This window comes from Peromyscus maniculatus, chromosome 8 (assembly GCF_049852395.1).
Source record: "Peromyscus maniculatus bairdii isolate BWxNUB_F1_BW_parent chromosome 8, HU_Pman_BW_mat_3.1, whole genome shotgun sequence".
Taxonomy (NCBI): Eukaryota; Metazoa; Chordata; class Mammalia; order Rodentia; family Cricetidae; genus Peromyscus; species Peromyscus maniculatus.
Genome location: NC_134859.1, coordinates 87330559 through 87352500, shown reverse-complemented (window position 1 = coordinate 87352500; position 21942 = coordinate 87330559). Strand labels below are relative to the sequence as shown.

Sequence of the window (21942 nt, the reverse complement as noted above, 5' to 3'; positions counted from 1 at the left end):
AAAGTCTCCAGTTTCCTGGGGAGCACACCATCGTGGGCTGGAGAGCATAGGTCTTGAAGACCGACATCGATCCTTTCAGACTTCGGGATAACGGATGCTTTGGGGAGGTGTGTGTGTGTGTGGGGGGGTGTAGGTCTGGAAGAGTGGTCACAGGGAAACATTTAAGCGGGATCTCCTCAGAAGATGCTCATTCTGAAACGTCTGAAGAACAAGGACGGTAGGCCTTGCGAATTAGGGTTGGAAATAAAGAGCGAGCAAACGCACTAAGATGGAAGACGTCCAGGGGCAAGTGCGGGGAGTGTGAGCGCGAGGACCTGTGGGTGACACGCAACATGTTGAAAGCCATACCGGAGTTTGCATTTCTCGCTTCATCCACCTGGGAAGACACAGGCGTACTGCCCCGACTCGCAGGTCACCCCGGTCTGTATTCAATGTTGGGTTACGACAACAGAGAAGGCAGCTGGAAGCCTGGGGCGGGCGGGCGCGCGCGCGGGGTGGGGGGGTCGGTGGGGGCTGCTTCTAGACAGAAGCTCGGGGTCCCTCGGCCCAAGTCCAGGGAAGCGGCGGCTTTGGGCAGAACCATTCTCAGAGGATGGAAGGGAGGCAAAAGCCCTTCACCGTGAACCCGATCCCGCAGAACCAACTAGGCACTCACTCATTTCTTTCTTCCCTCTTTTTAGATTTTTAAGTTTCCTGTTCCATCACCACTGGCCGCTCACTCTCACCATCCTGAGTCCTCGGCACCAGTAACTGATCTTCGTCCACCCCCAGCGCCACGCGTGGTACAGCCCAGTGGAGCCCGCTCCGGGCACAGGTTATAAAAGCTCGGCTGCGGCAGCCCACTGCGGAGTCAAGATGCGTCCGAAGGAACAGGTGCAGAGCACTGCCGGGGACGGGACGGGGTCGGGGGACCCAGCAGCAGGGACCCCCGCGACCCAGCCTGCCGCCAATCCGGCCCCGGAGCCCTCGGCGGAGCCCAAACCTGCTCCGGCGCAGGGAACCGGGTCCGGACAGCGAGCTCCAGGATCCCGCACCAAGACAGGAAGCTTTTGTCGGTCCATGATAATCGGCAATTCGGACGCGCCATGGACCCGCTACGTATTCCAGGGGCCTTATGGTCCCCGGGCCACTACCCTGGGCAAAGGAAAGGCCGAGGGAATCTGGAAGACGCCAGCCGCGTACATCGGCCGGAGGCCTGGCGTGTCCGGCCCTGCGCGCGCGGCGTTTATTCAAGAGCTCCAGGAAGGTAAACCGAGTCTATGGGATCCCTCACTGGCTGCTACCTGGGCATCTCCGGGGAGGAGGGGACCCACTGACTCAGGCGCCCCGCCCCCCTGTGGTGCTCAGTCCCACCTTTCCACCACCCCCTTGAGACCACTGTCCGAGGTGCCTGTTAAGTCTCCCTTTCCCCATCTCTTCCTCCCTCTCGGGTTCCCCGATTTTTGTGGGTGCGTCAGGTCCAGGGCTTGCGCGCTCCCCGCCCCCTCTTCGCGCCTGTTGCTGCGGCAGATCTGCGCACTCTCAGTGCCCCCTCCCCGTCTACCGCAGTGCCAGCAGAGGGGCGGGGGCTGCCGGAGGGAGCTGCTGGGCACGCTCTGAGCCTGCGCTAGCCCGTGGGACCAGCCTGCGTGGGTGGATGGAGGGGGAGCGTTTGACCACTGCTTGGCGGCAGGGGTCTGGGGCGAGCTTTCCCGGAGCAGGGCTGAGGCGGGAGGAGTGGGTGGGGCCCTGGGCTTCTGTCCCTCCTCTTCTGGGCGGGGGCAGTTTTAAGCTCAGGTGCCCCCTTCTGGGTGCTGAAGAAGTCTCCTTGGTCCTCTTGTCACACGCAACAGGTGTTAAGATGGGTGACTGCATCTGTTTTTATTGACCGAGGAGGCTCCAGTGAGCTGGCTTCGCGGCCGATTGGGTCAGGCATGATGAGTCAGTCTCCTGCTGTATTTCCCTTGAATTTTTCCTATCTCTAGGAACCAAGGACCCAGGGGTCCTAGGAGTCCAGTTCCTGAACCTGGAGGATGGCTTTGCTCTTACAGCACCCAGGCCCCTCCTGAGGAAGCAGGAATGCTGAGATCCGAGCTATGGAGAGGGTGCTGGGGCCGGGTGGATCTCAGCCTCCTGGCTCCTTGACCTTTGGTGTGAGGGACACAGTGGGCTATGGGCAGCCTCGGCTCCTTTCCCTGACGCATTCAGGCCTTTCCTTCTGCAGCACTGTGCCCTAACCCACCCCCCACGAAGAAGATCACCGAAGATGATGTGAAAGTGATGCTCTATTTGTTGGAAGAGGTGGGTACTGCCTTCCTCTTCCAGGCCAGCCCTGGATTGACTCTGCCCTGCAGGACTTAGGGATTTTGTCTGTTTTTCTGCTTGCCTGGGGGCCACCTTGCGGGCCCCTCTCCTGGAAGGCGAGTAGCTTTCAGGGGGGCTGGTCTGGGCTGATTTCCCCGTGATGGGAAGCTGAGTCAGACCCCAGAGTTGGTTAATAGTCTCTAGACAGTTGGGTGTCGGGGAAGCTTTCTCCTTGTGGCCTAGGTCTTGTTTCTTCCTCCTGTTTGGGAGGTCCCAGACACGGGGGAAGTATCAATAGCGGGTGGCTCTTCTTGTGCAGAAAGAACGAGACCTGAGCACAGCCGCTCGCATCGGCCAGTCCCTGGTGAAACAGAACAGTGCTTTGATGGAGGAGAATAACAAACTGGAAACGATGCTGGGCTCAGCCAGGGAGGAGGTATCTGGGTGCCCAAGGGAGAAGGGGAGGGGTCGGCGCGTTCCCTCCCCCAAACTAGCCCCATCCTGTGCCTCCTTCCTCACCTCTCGGTGGCTTCTCTCTGTTCCCCTAGATCTTACATCTCCGGAAGCAGGTAAACCTGCGAGACGACCTCCTTCAGCTCTACTCGGACTCTGAGGAGGAGGAGGAGGAGGAAGAGGAGGAAGAAGAGGGGGAAGAGGAGGACCATGAAGGAAAGCGGGATCAAGACAGGCGGCATGATCATCCTTATGGTGCCCCCAAGCCGTACGTGTTCTGCCTTTGCGCCTGGGCCCTCCCTTCTCTGAGCCTCAGTTGCTCACTGTAAACAGGGACATGGGCAGTGAGAGCCTGTCAGGAGAGCTGTTGGGACTTGCCACCCTTAGCCAGTGTGGGGAAGCCTTGGGGATGGGGATCTGCCATTTCCGTACCACCCCCCCCCCACTGACTCTCATCCACCTGTCACCAGGCCCCCTAAGGTGGAGTCACAGCACCACTGCCCACAGCTGGAAGCCCTGCAGCAGAAGCTGAAGCTGCTGGAGGAGGAGAATGAACACCTGCGGGAGGAGGTGAGGACAGGGAGGAGGGCACGCCCTTTGGCAGGGGGTGGTGACAGCCTGGCCCCTTCCTCTTTCCCTTCCTCCAGGCCTCCCACCTTGACAACCTGGAAGACGAGGAGCAGATGCTCATTCTGGAGTGCGTGGAGCAGTTTTGTACGTGACACCGTGATTCGGGGAAGGGCACTGTCCCGAGGGATGATGGAAAGAATTCAGGGTTTGGAGGCTGGAGGTCTGGCCTGAGGTCCTGGCTCCGGGACTTTGCGGTGGTGTAAGCACAGACAGATGCCTCGGCTTCTCTGAATGTCCATCTTTAGGACGAGGATTAATAACCATGGCCTGCTGATCATCTCGGGCTTTATGGGGATCGGGTGAAGCCCCATTGCTGAGCATGGTGGTGCCCACCTGGAATCCCAGCACTCACCAGAGACAGGAGGGTCGGGTGTTGATGACCACCTATGTGAGACTTTGGAGAAAGCGAGGGATTAGGAGGGAGGGAGGAAGAGTAGGATCGGGAGGGAGGGAGAGAGTGAGCGAGCTAGCTAGCTGAACAAGTGCTTTGTGCAAAGTATAGAGCTCTGCAGGAACCACAGAGGTCCCTAGAGTCTGTTATTTGGGACAGTACAGGCTGGGAAGGTGGATGGGACAGTGCAGAGGGAGCCAGGAGCTGCCAGAGTCTGGGCGTTTAGGACCAGGGGAGTTCACGGTCACATATTGGGTCTGGGCTGTGCCTAGCACCAACCTGGGCTTTGTCTGCCCCTGAGGACCTCATGTTTACCTGCCGAGGTGTAGACTCAGAAGGGTGGCATTTAGCTTCTGCTGTCTCCGCACATCATCCCTGGCCTTCCGTCCCCCTGATTTCCACAGCTCTCAAGTCTCAATGTCTCCAGCCCGTGACACCTCATAATGCATAGTGGGATCTCTCTGCCCATTCAGGGCCTTTTCCCTACAGCCCAGATGAGTTTTCGGAAACCAAATCCGGTTCCAGCTTCCCATTGATCAGAGGATCATCCCTCCCCCTCCCCCTACCTTTGCCCCAGCCCCTGTCACTGCCCACGCTCTGCATCTTCCTCTTTCTGTGGTGGGGCTCCTTCCAGAACCCTTCCCAGGCCTTGCAGCACTGTTCGATGCTCCTCCCGTGATGCCCTTTCCTCTACTGCTGTCCCCTTGACACTGACTCCTTCATCGTAGCCCATACTATCCGGGATTGTGAGTTCCTTTTCCCAGCTGCCTGAGGTCTCCACTGTACTGGAGCTCGGTGTGGGCTCGGCTCAGGTCTTACCAACACCACACACACACACACACACACACACACACACACACACACACACACACACACACGGTCCCTGCTCTGTGTTAATAAGCCGTTCCTGAAGAAGAAGACCTGAGCAAAGAATGACAAAGCCCCGTGGGAGCCCTGAGGGGCGGGGCAGAGGCCCCGAGCCAGGGCTGACCCCCCTGAGCCAGGGCTGACCCCCAGCCAGGGCTGACCGGCGCTTGTCCCTGTAGCTGAAGCCAGCCAGCAGATGGCAGAGCTCTCGGAGGTGCTGGTGCTCAGGCTGGAGGGCTACGAGCGGCAGCAGAAGGAGATCACCCAGCTGCAGGCCGAGATCACCAAGCTACAACAGCGTTGTCAGTCTGTAAGCCGCCCTGTGGAAGCCCGGTTCCACCCCGGTTCTACCCCGGTTCCCTTATCAAGGCTCCGCGGGACCCCAGCCGCCTCCCCCTGCTCTGCCTTCCGTAGCTCTGGGCTCTGCCAGGCCCAAAGGCCTTCCCTGTGTAGGTAGCAGAGGTAGCTAGAGAGGCATTTCACCCTGTCCAGTCATGTCCCTAACCGGGCCCCCACAGGATCCCATACTCTCTCAGGTATCAGACTGAATGACCCCCACGTTAGGACTTCCGTTCCATGTGACTTCCTCCTAAAAGGACTGTCCCAGACTCCCTGATGTGGGAAGACTGTTGGGGCAGGGGGAAACAGGAGTGGGAGGCCTTGAGGGTGTGTGTGTGTGTGTGTGTGTGTGTGTCTGTCTGTCTGTCTGACACATCCTTTTCCTCCCAGTATGGAGCCCAGACTGAGAAACTGCAGCAACAGCTGGCTTCTGAGAAGGGAGTCCACCCAGAGGTGAGGCTCCATGTATCCCTGGCCCAGATCTGGGATGCAGGCCCTTGGAGACTGCTGGGCTCTCCACAGAAGATAAGCAACTCGCAGGCAGAGCCTTTCTGGCCCCCACCCTGACTGGCTTGTGGCCCGGGAGGCAGCAGCTCATTTGAGGCTGAATGGGTCTTGTCCAGGATCACTTTGTTTGGATCTAGAGGGGGCGGGGCTTGCCTCTGCCAAAGGTGGGCGCAGGCAGGCGTGCCTGACTGGGTACCCCTGGATCCTAGCAGAGCCTGCGAGGGAGCTCCCACGTGCAGGATTATGGGAGCAGGCTTCGTGAGCGCCAGGAGGATGGGAAAAGCCAGCGCCAGCGCTCCTCGGGTTCCGTCACCCACTACGGATACAGTGTGCCTCTGGTGAGGATGCCCCTCTGACCTCGGTGTATCCTGTGTTCAGCTCTGCTGGCTGTTTTTTTTTTTTTTTCCCTGTGAGCGTGGGGGTGGCACGTCTCCCCTCTGTTGTAGGACGCACTTCCGAGTTTCCCAGAGACACTGGCTGAGGAGCTCCGAACATCTCTACGGAAGATCATCACTGACCCTGCGTATTTCATGGAGAGGTGCGTGACCGGGCTCCTCAGGCTTGGTTCAGCTCTGCTCAGTTGGGTTTACTCAGTGGCAACTCCCTTCTGAGTGGGGCATGGTTGACCCCTCATCTCTGACCTCCATTGCTTTGCCCGCCATTCCTCCTGCCTCCCTGTCCGGCCCTCCTCACACTGCCTAGCCCCTCCCTTCCTCTGCGGACTCTGTTGGATCGGTCGTTTCTACCTGAGGCTTCTTTGTTTTCCTCTTGTCTTTTTGGGACTGGGTTTCTCTGTGTAGCCCTGGCTGTCCTGGAATCGGCTCTGTAGATCAGGCTGGCCTCGAACTTCGAGATACACCTGCCTCTGCCTCCCCAGTACTGAGATGAAAGGCGTGCGCCCCCATGCCTGGCTTCTGTGACTTTTCACTATGTTTGTGCCCCAGGGACCTGGCAGTGTGAGCTTCCTCAGTACACTGAAGGTCCTGTTCTCTGTTAAGGACTTACGGGGTGTCTGTGTGGGAGACATCAAACCTGGGGTAATCTTGGCTAAGGGCTCCCCCTCATTTGTCTTCACATTTCAGCAGCCAGACAGCAGCTTCTTGCTGGTTCTGTGACTGGAAAACCCTGGGAAGGCGTGTTCTTGGGGGCTGCTCGTCTGAAAGTTGTTTTGGGGAATGGGCCGTCCCCTCTCCGTTCAGATCACAGCTCCTAGGCGGCTGTTTGGTTTAAGGCTGCTCTATGTAGAGACCACGGCTTTTCTTTTCCTTCACCTGACCACGGGCTGAGAGGTGAATGGCTCAGCCAATGGGAACACCTGGGACGCAGTCCCAGTTTGGACCCTTTGCGTCCTTGGGCAACCATGTGAGCCTGCCCTCGATGGATTCGTTTCCGTGACAACTGGCTCTGGGATGAAATAGCCCTGTTGTTCTTTTCTAGACAGGAGGGTGGGGAGTGGACAAGAAAATGGAACCTGTCTGGTACTGATGACCCTCCTTCCTGCTAAGGGGCATGGGTTGGGTATTGGACACCTTGAAGATGATTCTCTTTGCCCTCACTCCTGGCTGGGACAGAACTGGGGAGGACCATGAGGGTGGGTAGGCTGGGCCAGGACAGGAGAACTCACAGAGAGCTAAGGGCAGGGGGTGGGGTTGCGATGTCCTCCTCATTTCCCTGGTGGGAGAGCCCTGGGGAGTGGGATAAGTGCCCGGAAGCCCAGCGTGGGTGACAGGCGTGGAAAGACCCCACTGTCTCCCTCCTGCCCAGATGCGACATCCGTTGTAAGGAGGAGCGAGAGCAGGGGAAGGGGGGGGTGCCACCGCCCCCACTGCCGCAAGATCTCAAGCCGCCTGAAGATTTCGAGGCTCCGGAGGAGCTGGTGCCTGAGGAGGAGCTGGGGGCCATCGAGGAGGTGGGGACGGCTGAGGAAGGGCTTGCCGAAGAGGCAGAGCAGGCGTCTGAGGAGACCGAGGCCTGGGAGGAGGTGGAACCAGAGCTGGATGAGGCCACGAGGATGAATGTGGTGGCCTCCGCCCTGGAGGCCAGTGGCCTGGGCCCTTCACACCTGGACATGAAGTACGTCCTCCAGCAGCTGTCCAGCTGGCAGGATGCCCACGCTAAGCGACAGCAGAAGAAGCAGAAGGGGGCCCCGAAAGGTGAGTGCTCCCGTAGAGGGCACCCTCCTGCCGGTGGGACAAGCTTCCGCCCATCAACCTTGTGAGAGGTGAGGGTAGGTGAGCTCCCCCCAACCCCCCCAAAATGCTCACTTACCTCAACTCAGTCCCGCTCAGCGTGCTGATTTGCATGGACTTGGCATAGTATTCACACAGCCACCTCCAGCCCCCCGGCTACAGCTGTTACCTCAGTGCTCACTGATATGGAATTGGCTTACAAGTCCAGCTGTCCGTCCACCTTCTTCCTGGGGTGGGGGGTGAGGGCTGAACTGGGGACCAGGGCTGGGACTCTATGCCCCCTTGGTACCTCAACTTCCTATCTCTGCCCACCCTTCTTCCCCTGTCCTTCATCCCTAATTCCTCTACCCCCCCAAGACTCCCCACCGGCCCTGCAGCAAAAAAATCTGGGGGGCGGGATCGTGGAGCAGCAGCAGCCCGGGGTGCAGACCCAGGACTCGCAGAGGCTGGAACAGGAGAGGGCCACTCACTCTCCCAGTCCCAGGGAGGAAGAGGGGCCTTCTGGGGCCACCTAGGCCTGGGACGAAGGCCTCTGCCAGCAAGGGCCACAGGCGGACCAGTCCCCCCGGGTGAGTGAGGGACTCCTATAGGGTGGTAGGGTGGGTCAGGGTCTCCTTTGCCTATCTAGAAACCCTGGAGTTCCATGCTCTGAGGGCAGGCTTTTTCGGCTCTGCCTATGAGGAGCTGTCCGTGAGTTCAGATGACTTGGCCCTGGGTCTTTTCCTTGTGATAGTTCCTCTTGTCTACACACCCCTGTGGATAGGTATATGTGACCGTGCACCCTGTATTAGAAAAAGAACCCGAGGTTCGGAGAGCTGAGCTGACTTGTCCAAGGTCCCACAGCCAGGAGCAGAGCTGAGCCTGTGTCCGTCTCCGGAGTAGTGAGACCATGGCCTGGGCTCACTGCTGTGCACAGCTCCTGCGCACCACCTGACGTTTTTAACTTGTTGGCAGCCTTCTTTCATGCTGGCCAGCTCTCTCTCTCTCTCTCTCTCTCTCTCTCTCTCTCTCTCTCTCTCTCTCTGGCACCAGTGGGTAGAATATCACTGGCTGCAGCACAGTAAGACTGTGCAGGTTGTAAATGGAGTCAGCATTTCTGTGACTGACCGGGGGAGACCTGAATACTGTCCCTGGCGGTTTTTTTTTGTCGTCTCCTGACACACCCGACCGGGTCTGAGGTGGGTCAGGCTCCTGGTTCACACCCCCCTCTTCTCTTCCAGGCGTTGCTCTTCCCCAGCAGCCTGCAGAGACCCCACAGATAGCTTGAGACCCCTCCTTGTACTGCCTGGCTAAGTCACACCCTTTCTTCCCTTCCTCTGAACCGACCTCACGTCTGCCAGCAGGCCTATCTCTGTCCTGACGGGCCTGGGCCCAAGCCTCCACCCTCTTCTAGGACAGGCTGAAAGAACCCTAGTCCTTCATTCCAAAACTGGCACCAAAGCTGTGGCTCCTGGGGTCCCAGTGGCGGAAGCAACCTGTGGGCAGATTGGCTGGGTACCAGACCCAGCTCTGAGATGGGTGTGAGTGGGTGGGTGGGGGGCAGGTCCTTAGGGTAGGCAGTTATTGGGAGGACCCCCTCTACTCCTTAAACTGCTCACATAAAGGGACCTCCCCAGCCCTGGTTGGCTTTCGAACCCGGCTCTTTCTGCTGTCCCTCATCCTCCTGTTCCTATTGCCGTGTGTAACGTGAAGTGTACCTGAGTGGGGGTGGTGGAGGGGTCCCTCCCCCAGTGGTGTCTCAGTCTCCTGTGGCCTGTGAGTTCCCCTGGATTCTGCCCTTTCCTACATCTTTGCTCATCCATAGCTGTGGCCTCGGTCCCTGCCCTGCAGTGCCTCAAAGTCTTGTAGCTTGTCAGCCTTTGTATTGATGTGTGTGCCAACGTGGAAATAAAGAACTTGTGAGCTACCCGACCTGTTTCAGTCGCATTTCTTAGGAATCATGGTGTGTGTGTGTGTGTGTGTGTGTGTGTGTGTGTGTGTGTGTGTGCGCGTGCGCGCGCGCACTTTTGGGGAACGGAGCTGTGGAGAGAAGATGGGTCGATACTGAATGACATGCCAAGGACTCTTACTAAGTGTAAGTCACATGACCCACTGCTGTGCAGTGTCAGGTGATGTATACATTTATCAGATGGTGAAACTGAGGCCCAGACAGTTCCAGTGATCCGGGAGTCTAACAGCTGGTTACAGTACTGAGTTTGAACCCAGGTCTTTGAAGCTGGCCAGGCTCCCTTTCCTGATCCTGGCTGCCCCGAGGTCTCTGTCCCTGTGTTATAGTTGAAAGGATAAAGTAGAAGAGTTGCCATCTGGCTTAGTTCAAGCCCCCTGGACATTGAACAGGAATAAGGAGCTCATCTTGGAGATACCCCAGTCTTAGGGAGAGGGGAAGTAACAGGAATCTAATGTGGAGACAAGGAGGATCAGTGCTCTACCAGCCAGGGACAGAACTCTCAATTTATGAGCCATTTGGGCGGTGATTCTTCATATCCAAACAATAATAATCCACTCATGATTTCAAAAAGGCTCCTATCAGTTAGTAGGAAGGTTCAGTCTATCTCTAAGAATTCCTCAAATCTTTAACAGTTGCAATACTCCTCAAAAATGCAAGTTCATGCTAGGTGTGGTGGTGCACACCTTTAATCCCAGCACTCAGGAGGCAGAGGCAGGCAGATCTCTGAATTTGAGGCCAGCTTGGTCTGTAGAGCGAGTACTAGGACAGCCAGGGCTACACAGAGAAACCCTGTCTCCAAAGACAGAACAAAATCCCAATTCAAAGTGACCTGTGAGCTAGCTGGGCAGTGGTGGCACACGCCTTTAATCCCAGCACTCGGGAGGCAGAGCCAGGCAGATATCTGTGAGTTCGAGGCCAGCCTGGTCTACTGAGCGAGATCCAGGACAGGCACCAAAGCTACACAGAGAAACCCTGTCTCAAACCGCCCCCCCCCCAAAAAAAAAATTCTCAGGGACAGTAGTACACACCTGTAATTTCAGCACTTGGAGGCAGAAACGGGTGAATCAGGAGTTCAAAACCAATTGGGGCTCCATAGCAAGACTTTTATCGCTAACAAAAACAACCCCCCAAAAGACAAGTAGAGGCTGGAGAGATGGCTGGGCGGGTCAGAGTGCTTGCTCTGCAAGCCTGAGGACCTGAGCGCCCAGCACCATGGAGAGTGGAGAAAAGGGTGCTCTCTGGGGCGCTTTGGCTACCAGCCCAGTTCAAGGTTGAGTGAGAGGCTCTTGTCTCCTAGGCTGAAAGCAGCGATTATGAGGCAGGACACCCAATATCCTCCTCTGGCCCCTGAGCACATGTACAGGTGCATACACCTGCATGTGCGCATACACACGCACCACATACACACACACACCACACACACACACACACACACACACACACACACACACACACACACAAAGAATAAAATAAGACAACCAGACCTCATTCATACTGTGACATATATATGTACACACACACACACACACACACACACACACACACACACAAATAAATAAATGTAATTACTTGCTGGGTGGCAAATGTCTTTAATCTCACAGATGGAATTAAAGGGACAGGTGGATCTCTGTGAGGTGGAGGTCAGCCCGTTCTAGCCAGCCAGAGCTATACAGTGAGACATTGTCTCAAAAACCAAACAAGGGGCTGGAGAGATGGCTCAGAGGTTAAGAGCACCGACTGCTCTTCCAGAGGTCCTGAGTTCAATTCCCAGCAACCACATGGTGGCTCACTACCATCTGTAATGAGATCTGGCGCCGTCCTCTGTATACGTAATAAATAAATAAATTAAAAAACAAAAACAAAAACAAAAACAAAAGGCCACCAGAAGATACATGGTATAAGCTGTGGTCATCACTCTAATGAGCCCTAAATGGTAGTTGTCATGTCCTTCCTCTACTGCTCTGCATTCTCCTCCCCAGGGAGCCCTTTGGCTGGTCCACGTTACCTTCCTGGTGGGGTGACCTAGATCTGCACTCCTGAGCGAGCTGAACCTCGGTCATGCTGCTGTATCAGGCCAGTTTGTTTGAGTTTCCTACTTCCGGTTACGAGACTAGAAACACCACGAGCCCCTCTCTTCCCCCAGGTCAGGCCGATGAATCCCAGACATGATCCTTCTTGTCCCTGACACGAGGCTTTCCCTCATGGAAAGCAGGGACAATAACCTCTGATGGTCATTCACTTTCTTCTTTGGCCCGCAGATAGGAAGACCCAAACATGGCCAAGAAGCAGCTGTAACTTTATCTTTTGTGGTGCTGGAGATTGGGCCCGGGGCCTCACATATGCTTAGGAAGTGCTCTACCATGGAGCTACATCCCTAGTCCTGTAATTTTATATTTTATTTAAAACTTTTTTTTTTTTTGAGTCTGAGTCTCTTGTAGGCTCAAACTCCATATATAGTCAAGTATGATCTTCAACTTCTGGTCCTCCTGCCCATCTTCCCAGTGCTGGCATTATAAATGTGGACCACCCTGCTGTTTATAGAGTGGTGGGAACTGAAGCCAGGCTTTGTGCATGTTAGATAGCACTCTACCAACTGAGCTACATTGTCCTACTCCAGCTAACTTTTCCTAAGGAGATGTGACACAAATGTCTATTCATTCCAGACAAGGAACAAAGTGACAATACCACTGAAGTTCAGTTTGGTGAACCTATGAGTTTATTGGAGTTACTTACTGGAGTATGGGTGAGGGGCTACTTACATGAACAGGCATGACTCAAGGGCGAACCTTGAAATTCACTGAACAACTTGGAGGCAGCTCAATAGGTCAGAGATATCTTCCAGGCAGTTTAGCAGCTCAGCCTTTTCCAGCCTCAGCTGGTCTGATGCTCCTTAGAGCTTCTTACTGGTTGTCTAACCTTTGGAGGGAGGAGGCTTGTATATCTGGTCAGTTTCAGGAACTTCCTGAGGCTTCTCAGTTGTTTACATCCTGAGGTTTTTGTTTGTTTGTTTGTTTGTTTGTTTGTTTGAGGCAGGGTTTCTTTTTGTAGTCCTAGCTGTCCTGGAACTCACTCTATAGACCAGGCTAGCCTCGAACTCACAGAGATTTCCCTGCCTCTGCCTCCCAAGTGCTGAGATAAAGGTGTGGGCCACTATGTCCTTAGATGTCCTAAGTCTTCTCAGTTTCTCTCCAGGACGGAATATATCAACTCTGAGGAAATCACTCTACAACAGGCCACTCTGAGCTCTGCAGTTCAGTGGTAGAATGGTTGTCTACCACGTCAGAAGCCCTGGGTTTCATCCCCAGCACCAACCATATAGCACCTATATGGTTTGAAGCCAGTCTGAGTTATATGAGACCCTGTCTCAAACAAAACAAACAAAAAACAATTTTTTTTTTTATTTTTTGAGACAGGTTTCTCTGTGTAGTTTTGGTGCCTGTCCTGGATCTTGCTCTGTAGACCAATATGACCTTGAACTCACAGAGATCCGCCTGGCTCTGCCTCCCGAGTGTTGGGATTAAAGGCGTGCGCCACCACTGCCTGGCTCACAAAAAACAATTTTTATATTTTTTAATTGTTGTGAGATATTTGTACACTGGGTGAAGATATATTGCTGTGATTGGTTTAATAAAGCGCCGAGAAGCCAATAGTTAGGCAGGAGGTATAGGCCAAACTTCTGGGCAGAGAAAGAGGAAGTAGGAGATGAATCTAGGCAGGTGAAAGATGCCAGCCAGACATGGAACATGTCATATACACAGAATGGGATAGAAGTAAAAGCCACATGGTAGAATGTAGATCAATAAAAATATGGGTTAATTAAGTTTGAAAACAAGCCTAAGCTAAAGGCCAAGCTTTCATTAATTCATAATTAATAAGTCTTGTTGTTATTTGTGGCCCAGTGAAAAAAAATCTTACTACATAAAATTGTAATTATTTTGAGGGAGAGAGTGTTACTATGGAGCCCAGGCTGACCTTGTACTTCCAATCCTCTCGATCTCTCAAGTGCTGTCATTACAGACGTGTGCCAACAGCAACCATAAAATTCTTCCCAGAGAATCTACCTCCCTCCCTTGACTTTGCCTCTTAAGGCAGGCTTGCCTTGCTAAGCCGAAACTATTTCCTATCTGGCCCTATAAGAAAGAGCTTGCCAGCCTAGGGGTCCTCCCTGTACGTCTCCTCTTGGGCCTGTGCAGACAGTCTGACGTCCCTGGATACCACAGGTGCTTTGACACCGATTCCAAACATGTCTTGTTTGAACGTGTACTGCGGTCTGTTCTGGCTGGGTGAGAACTCTTTCCGATCCTTCTCCTCGACAGAATGGAAAACGCGTTTTCATTAGGTCAGCGTGTATCAGAGGTTGTGCTCATCTGTTCCAGTGATGTCAGCTTATCTGTCTGTATTCATGACTGTTGTTGCTGATGTTTGCAGTAGTTCGAGGATGGCAAAGGTCCATCTTATCTATCCAGGACCCGGGCCTGGACAGTATAATGGGGCACATCACTCCCATCTCCCTTAAGTCTTTAAGGACGAGTCTCCGCTGTTTCACCTGGCATGTGGTGCTATGCGGGCAGCTTCAGGGGCTTGCACTTTATTCTCACCATGACGATTCTTATTCCACACCGCAGGGAATTACGATGGATGTTCTTCCAGCTGTCACGTTTGTCTGTCCAAATTACATGTTCCTAGACGAAGAAACCACAAGGTATGTCTAAGAACTCGCTGCACCTATGGCGAGACACTCATGTGGGGCGCTACTGGTCTCTCTGCACCACCTCTCTGCCATGGATGGAGACACCATGGCCTTCTGGCTCTCTGGCAGTGAGTGTTGGCTCAGGCTCTGTGTTCAGTAGCTTAGCTTGGGAACTCTAGGTGGGCCTCTTTCCCCTAATTAGTGGCTATTCTGGGAACCCAAGTGGATTTGGAAGCCAGGCAAAGGATCACAATTTTCCAGCTCAGCAGCTGGCATCAGCCTTCGGCTCCTCTGCTCTTCATCTCTTTGACGTATACAACCACCATGGTAGAGGCTGCTCCCGTCAGGCCTGCAGCTGGAGCCCCCTGCTTGCCCCTTTGGTTTAGCTTTGCTGTGATAGGAAAGTCTACCTCGTCAGTGATGGTGGTACTGCTGCTGCTTCGTCTCTGTTTCCTCCCTCTGCCCTCCCTACGGTACTGACGAGTCCAGGTCTGCAGTAGCAGCTCCTGCATCAGCCATGGCCTAGATCTTTACAGAGATTTTTAGATGGACTTTATATGTATGAGTGTTTGATCTGTACATGTGTAAGTGTACCACGTGCATGCCTGGTGCCCCCAGAAGTCAGGAGAGAGTGTCAGATCCCCTGGAACTGGAAATATAATCATGAGCCAACATGTGAGTATTAGGAATCAAACCCAGGTTCTCTGGAAGAACAATCTGCTCTTAACTGCTGATCTTTCTCAGCACCTATTTTATGTTTTGAGAAGGTCTTACTGTATAGCCTAGGCTGGCCTTGAATTCAGGGCAATTCTCCTGCCTCAGGTTCTAGAGTGTGAGATTACAAGTGTGAGCCTCCCTGCCCAGTAACTCCTCCCCAATTTCGGTACAGATCGATCGAATCCCCAGTGTCTCAGAATGTGGCTTTTGGAATAGGGTCAATACAGATGTCATTAGTTAAGATGAAATCATTAGGGTGTGCTATAATCTATGGGATGGGTATCCTTGGTAAACATTAACAGAGAGAGAGAGAGAGAGAGAGAGAGAGAGAGAGAGAGAGAGAGAGAGAGAGAGAACAAACACTATGTATGGACAGAGACAAGAGACCTCCAATCTGAACAAAGACTGCCAATAAGCCATCAGACACTAGGAGAAAGACAAACAGATTCTCCCTCACTGCTCCAAGAAGGAACCAACTCTGCCACCATGTGGGTCTCAGACTGACACGTCTCCAGAACTTGGGGACCGTACATGGGCTTTGGGGCGTCCTGTGTGGTACTTGGTCAGCGCTATCTCTAGGACAGTCTCGGTGGTACTTCACTTCCCTCTCTATGGAATTCCTGTGCCCTCTGGGAAAGGAGTGCTCTTGCACCCATGCAGCGTCCTCCATCCTCTGGGGATTCCTTTGTCTTCCACAATAAATCTGCTCTCTGATGTCCACCTCTCAGCTTTTTGACCCCTTTCTCAATCCTCCGCCGAGACAATTTTGACATCTTCAGTGCGATTCTTGTAGACCATTGTTTTGTCCAAGCTTCAAGGCAGTTGTCCCAGGAAGACACGAATCCCGGCTCCAGTTGTCCTTGCTAGAGCGAAACTCAAGTCCCATGAGGATGCTGTCCAGGTGCCAGGCCCTCCACTCTACTTTGCTTGGGTCCACTGTAGTGGTCCACAGCCTCAAAAGCCTACTCCTCTATGGGTTCTCCTGGCTCCTCCTGGTGCAGATCTCTAGATTACTCAGATCCTGCCTCCAGGTTCCTGGAGTCAGTAGGCCTTTCCTCCCTGCACAAGCTTCCCCACATGCTCAAGCTTGGTCTTAGTTTCTGGTTTAGAGGCCCTGAAGGAGGCAGGTTCAGACCTTGTGAAGATGTGCCGCCTTCTGAAGGGTCTGTCCCCGGGAGGCTGTATTGACTGGTTTTGTGTGTCAACTTGACACAAGCTAGAATCATCAGAGAGGAAGGAGCCTCAATTGAGGAAATGCCTCCATGAGATCCAGCTGTAAGGCATTTTCTGAATTAGTGATCAATGGGGAAGGTCCAGCCCATGATGCGTGGTACCATTCCTGGGCTGGTGGTCCTGGGTTCTATAAGAAAGCAGGCTGAGCAAGCCAGGGAAAGCAGCTCCCTTCCATGGCCTCTGCATCAGCTCCTGCCTCCAGGTTCCTGCCCTGTTTGAATTCTTGTCCTGACTTCCTTCAGTGATGAACAGCAATGCTGAAGTGTAGGATAAATAAACCCTTTCCTCCACAACTTGCTTTTGGTCATGGTGTTTCGTCCCAGCAATAGAAACCCTGACTGAGATAGAGGCCTTGGAAAGGTCTCCAGTGCAGAGGAAGCTGCTTACCTCAAGCAAGGCAGAGGTTCTTCCAGCCCAGGGGATCTAGAGAAGGCTGGGAGTTAAAGGCTAGCCTCTCCATGTCCCACTCCCCTTCCCTTGGGATTTTAGTAGAGAAGACTTTGCTTGGGTTCTGGTTTCAGCCCGTTTGGTTGCTTTGAAGCCTGGATTGCAGACATTTTATTTGGTCCCCAGGAACACTAATAGGAGTGAGAGGATTCGAGATTTGGAAGGGGAGGAAGCCAACAGAGAGTGTCACTGAGCAAACTATGTCACTGAGCAAAATGTCACTGTGGAAACTGAAGAGCTCCGCTGGAGAAAGTCTGGGAGACGGTGGGACATGCCTCAGAGTCCTGCCATTCAAGGGGTGGGAAGCACCCATAATTATCTTACAACTTGTCTCTGTCATTGATGGAGAGCTGCAGCTGGAGTACTAAGCTCCCCAGAGTTCCAGTTCGGCCAAAGCAATGGTCTATAGCCAGGATCCTCTGAAAGAGCAGGAAGCGCTCTTAACCTCTAAGCTGAGAGAAGGTGCCAGAGGAAACTAGAGTACACCCAACCATGTACCTCACTGGCATAAGGACTCTTTTAAACTGAAGGCAGACAAGAGGATGAAGCTCCAAATAAGGCTTCCTGCCTTTCTGATAGCTGCCCAGAAGCAGAACTTCAGCATCCAGGGGATGGAGAGATGGCTCAGTGGTTAGGAACACTGGCTGCTCTTCCAGAGGACCCCTGGTTCAATTTCCAGCACCCACTTGGCAGCTCACAACTGTCTGTAACTTCAATTCCAGGGGACCCAATGCTTCTTCTGACTTGCGAAGGTTCCTGCATCCACAAACATACATGCAGGCACATGTGTACACGCGCACACACACAAAAAAAAAAAAAAAGAAAGAAAAAGAAAAAGAAAAAACCCCAAATATTTAAAAAATAAAAAGGGATTGCCTTAAGAACAAAACAAAACAAACTTCTGCATTCTGCCAAGGATGAAAGTCTGTCGATGGAGACGAGGTCAAACCCTCTTCAAGCTGGAAATGCCATCAAAGGGTTTGCTTGACAGATTTTATTAATCTGCTTTATTGCCCCTATTTTATTTCCTATATATATCCCACACAGTTCACCGCCCTCAGAGGCCTGTGGCCACATTCATTTCTCCACAGATGAATTGTTCTTTGATAAAGATCCTGACAGCCTGTACTCCGAGACATCACTGTGAGTTACACATCTTCTGAGCACCTCCCATGCTCAATATACAGCTTAGTTTTGGTGGGCTTGTTTGCCTTTCTCTTGGGGTCTTTTATTCCAGAGCTCTAGCTGTGAACCTCTGATGGGTAGAGACAGGAATCCTTCTCTTTAGCCCTCAGGTAAACTGATGACCTGCTAGCAATCTGTTGACAGGTAGAAGAACAAGAAAAGGCTAAGGATAAGACACAAAAACCATGCCAGCCATTCACCTGCCCGTCTGACACGGACCTATCGGGAAGAGGGACATGCGGCCCCATGCCTGGCTTCCCACCTTGCTGAGAAGGCAGATGTGGGCAAGAAACCAAGTGACAAGTGAAGGACGAGGAGCAGAAAGGGCAGATCTCCGGGGGACACGTTGAGGAGGCAGGGGAGCCTGCCTTGTTTGGTCTGAGAGGAGAACATTCCAGGAGCTGGGAACACTGAGGACTGAGGAGCCGGAAAGAGCATGATGTGTCTGTGTGAGGAAAGGAAAAGACTGGATTCTCCAGGGCAGGAAGAAAGCACAGGGCTCTAGAACCGGAGTCCCGGCCTCATTGTAAATGGAATGGGCAGCCTTGGGAGGTTTAAACTAAGAGTGACACATTCGATTTAGCTTTTATTTTGTTTTGAAGATATTTTGTTTTTTTTAACTATGTGTTTATGTGTGTAGGTGCATGTGAGCGCCAGTGTCCATGGAGGTGAGGAGAAGGTTCGATTCCCTGGAACTGGGGTTACAGGCCACTTGATATGGATGCTGAGAACCGAACCAGGACCCTCTGAAAGAGCAGGAAGCACTTTTAGCCTCTGAGCATCTCTCCAGCCCCACCCAGGTAGAGTCTTGTTCAGTGCTACTCTCCGGTCTCTGCCACTCAGAGGCAGGAGGGAGAGTTGAGTGCAGGTCTGCCTCCTGCCTCAAACCCTCTCCGATCAAGCACGGGACATGACTCAGTGATACACTGGAAGCTAGTTTATTTTTTTATGTTTTGCAAGGACTGAGCTGGGCGTGGCTCTGAGATGGTTGGGCTCTGGATGATTGTTGCTAGTTACGAGGGTCCCCTTCCTCCGCACTGCGGCGGCCGAAGTCCATCCATCCATATGCCTCTTCTTCTTCCTCCATCCATGGCCTCTGCTTCTTGGACAGGTCTGAGGAGGTGACAGGAAGTGAGAATGGAGAGGGAGAGGCCTAGTCCCCAGGAAATTGTGGGGCCAGGATGGGGGAACCATGGCCAAATCTGACTGGGTCAGCAGCTGCTACCTGTTATGAAGTATTGAGGACCCTGTGGCCCCAGCTGCCTTCGATGGTGAGAGGCTGGGCCCAGCTGGTCCAGCTGGTGTGGTTCCAGGCCCCCTTTGGTCCCTGGTCCAGAGGATGCATCCTGTAGCTGGGAGTGGGGCTTCCAAGAAGCTTCAGAGAAGGCAGCCAGAGCCAGCACTAAGATCAGCATGCACACGCACAGTCGAGGCATCTTGTCTGGAAGGGGGAGAGAGGTGGGCTTCAAGATGGGGCCACCCTTTACCTGGTGGTGGTGGCGCACGCCTTTAATCCCAGCTCTCAGGAGGCAGAGGCAGCTGGGTCTCTGTGAGTTTGAGGCCAGCCTGGGCTACATAGTGAGTTCCAGGACGGCCAGGGCTATACAGAGAAACCCTGTCTTGAGAAACTAAAAAAATAAATAAATCAGGGCTATCTCATATAAACCCAGAGGAAAAGGGCTAGACCAGACAGGCTCTAAGCTGTCTGGCTACAGATGAGCGATACTGCGCAGAATGGCAGGTCAATCCTTAGGTTTTCTTCTCCCATGCCTGCTGGCAACCCAGGCCCCCAGATCTTGTCTTGATCCACTCAGTGACAGCTAGTGCTTGGGGAAAATAAAAGCCTAGAGTGGGGTTTGGGGAGGTGGCTCAGTGGGTAAGGACCTTTGCTCTGTGAGCATAAGGACCTGAGTTCAGGCCCCCAGGACCACGTATAAAGCTGGATGTTCCGGTAATCCCAGTATTGAAGAAGAGGGCAGAGAAAGGATTTCTGGGTATTGCTGGCTGCCAACCCAGGCAGGGGACTCACTGAGTGTGATGGTACACGCCTTTAATGCCAGCAACTAGGAGGCAGAGCAGGTGGATCTCTGTGAGTTTGAGGCCAGCTTGCTCTACAGAATGAGTTCCAGGAAAAGCCAGGGCTACACAGAGAAACCCTGGAGAGAGAGAGAGAGAGACAGACAGAGACAGAGACAGAAGACAAAATAAAATATTCCCTTCAGATTTACAGAGACAGAGAGACCCTGTCTCAGTGGAATAAGGTGTAGAGCAATAGACCTCTGATCTCTACATGGGCATTGGCATTGTTACTCAAATGTATGCGTACACACACACACACACACACACACACACACACACACACACACACACATACATACAATTTCAAAAACAAAAGAAAAAACCCACAATGACCATAGAACAGTGTTTCCCAGACTGCTCTGCCAGATGAGGCTGAGTCCAGTGGCTCCTGGATGATTTAGTCTTAGAACTGAGAGTGAAATTTTAAACAGAGACGACAAAGGTGCACGAATACTCAAGGGAGTTACAGACCACACACTGCCACTTGGAGACCACCAGCCTGTCCACTGGGGGATGGGCCACACCGTTGCTAGGCAACCTTGGAGGAGAGGCTCTGCTGTGTTTAGCTGATGAACAGCCTGCAACTGTACTTACCGCAGCTGAGAAAAAAAATTTAAACCCAACATTGGCAGCTAAGCAGGAGGATGGATGAGTTTAGGGAAACCACAGCATGAACCTGAAGTGGGGTGCCCAAACAAGCATCAAGTTCCAAGTTCCAAACTTCACCTGTCCTTTTGACCTGACTTGATATATATATATATATATATATATATATATATATATATATATATATATTCCTCTGTAGGAAAAAATGTATATTAAAAGCTATTAGCACTGGGCAGTGGTGGCACACGCCTTTAATCCCAGAACTTGGGAGGCAGAGGCAGACAGATCTCTGAGTTCGAGGTCAGCCTGGTTCATAGAACATGCTCCAGGACAGCCAGGATTGTTACACAGAGAAACCCTGTCTCAAAAACCAACCAACCAAACACAAACAAAAAAACAAAACAACAACAACAGCAAAAGATAACAGCTTTTCATGACAAAGTTCTCAGATTAGGTTTTCTGTGGGAGGAAAATATTTGTGGTGAAAAAGAAATGTTGGATGTTCTGGTTCCTGTTTTTATCTCAGTCCTTGGGAAGCTGAGGCAGGATTGCCTCAAGTTTAAGGCTCCCTGAGTGCTGGGCATGTCTGGGCTAGAGTGATACATTGCCAAAAGGAAAGAAAGAATGAGTGAAAAGAAAAAATCAGTGCTGTCGAGAGCCATTCTGTCCAATACGAGCCACACAGGTTGACAGATATGGTAATCACTAGCGCCTTACAGCTCTTTAAATATAAATGAATTGTTATAAAAATGTTCTGTCTTGTCGGGCGGTGGTGGCGCACGCCTTTAATCCCAGCACTCGGGAGGCAGAGGCAGGTGGATCTCTGTGAGTTCGAGACCAGCCTGGTCTACAGAGCTAGTCCAGGACAGGCTCCAAAGCTACAGAGAAACTCTGTCTCGAAAACCAAAAAAAAAAAAGTTCTGTCTTCAAACCAGCCAGATGATAAGCACCCATGTGGCCAGAGGCTGCTATACATACAGCACAATGCAGATGCAAACAAAGCCTTCCCATTACCACGAAATGTTCTTTTAGGTAGCGCTGGCCTAGGAAAGGGCTTGAGATGGGTTCCAGTCTTAGTCCTGCCTATTAAATTCTATGACTTGGGGCTAGCGACACCTAGCCCCTAGGCCTCAATTTTCTCATCTTAGCAATGGGGTCAGGGGAAAGCCCTCACTCGCTCATTTCTCCAGCCGGCAGGAGTCCCAGGATTAGGGCTGCGTCCTGAGTGAAGCAGAATGGCAGGTGGGAATCGAGGACATCAAAGTGGACATCCTTGGGGATGAGACTCAGTTCCACCCTAGGCGAAGGAAACAGCCCCATCTCTGGAGACCCCAAGGTGAGAGCCCAGGTTGGAGCCATGGCCTGGAGCCTCTGTGGG

At 52.9% G+C, this 21942-nt stretch overlaps 2 protein-coding genes across 5 annotated transcripts; one reads left to right on the top strand and one right to left on the bottom strand.

Moving 5' to 3' along the window:
* The first annotated feature begins 107 nt into the window (after nucleotides 1–107).
* Hap1 (huntingtin associated protein 1) lies at nucleotides 108–9570 on the top strand. 4 transcript variants are annotated; one of them, XR_013041906.1, is made up of 14 exons: nucleotides 108–420; nucleotides 681–1246; nucleotides 2204–2280; nucleotides 2603–2719; nucleotides 2832–3004; nucleotides 3207–3306; nucleotides 3384–3450; nucleotides 4804–4934; nucleotides 5354–5416; nucleotides 5683–5808; nucleotides 5917–6008; nucleotides 7235–7623; nucleotides 8017–8228; nucleotides 8880–9570. XR_013041906.1 is itself a non-coding variant. In XM_006992874.4 (13 exons), exons 2-13 carry the CDS (start codon nucleotides 856–858, stop codon nucleotides 8172–8174), a joined length of 1884 nt encoding a protein of 627 aa, XP_006992936.1. In that variant the 5' UTR covers nucleotides 108–420; nucleotides 681–855; the 3' UTR covers nucleotides 8175–9570. The 4 variants fall into 4 exon arrangements, 2 of the variants coding, with proteins under 2 accessions (XP_006992936.1, XP_015841958.1); XR_001576096.3 differs by having other exon boundaries at nucleotides 5680–5808; XM_006992874.4 differs by having other exon boundaries at nucleotides 8017–9570.
* Nucleotides 9571–18811: 9241 nt separating this feature from the next.
* Nucleotides 18812–19317, bottom strand: Gast (gastrin). Its single transcript, XM_015986443.3, has 2 exons — nucleotides 19105–19317; nucleotides 18812–18992 (listed from the first exon to the last, which is right to left on the bottom strand). The coding sequence occupies exons 1-2, from the start codon at nucleotides 19313–19315 to the stop codon at nucleotides 18889–18891; spliced, it is 315 nt and encodes a 104-aa protein (XP_015841929.1). The 5' UTR covers nucleotides 19316–19317; the 3' UTR covers nucleotides 18812–18888.
* Nucleotides 19318–21942: the final 2625 nt, after the last annotated feature.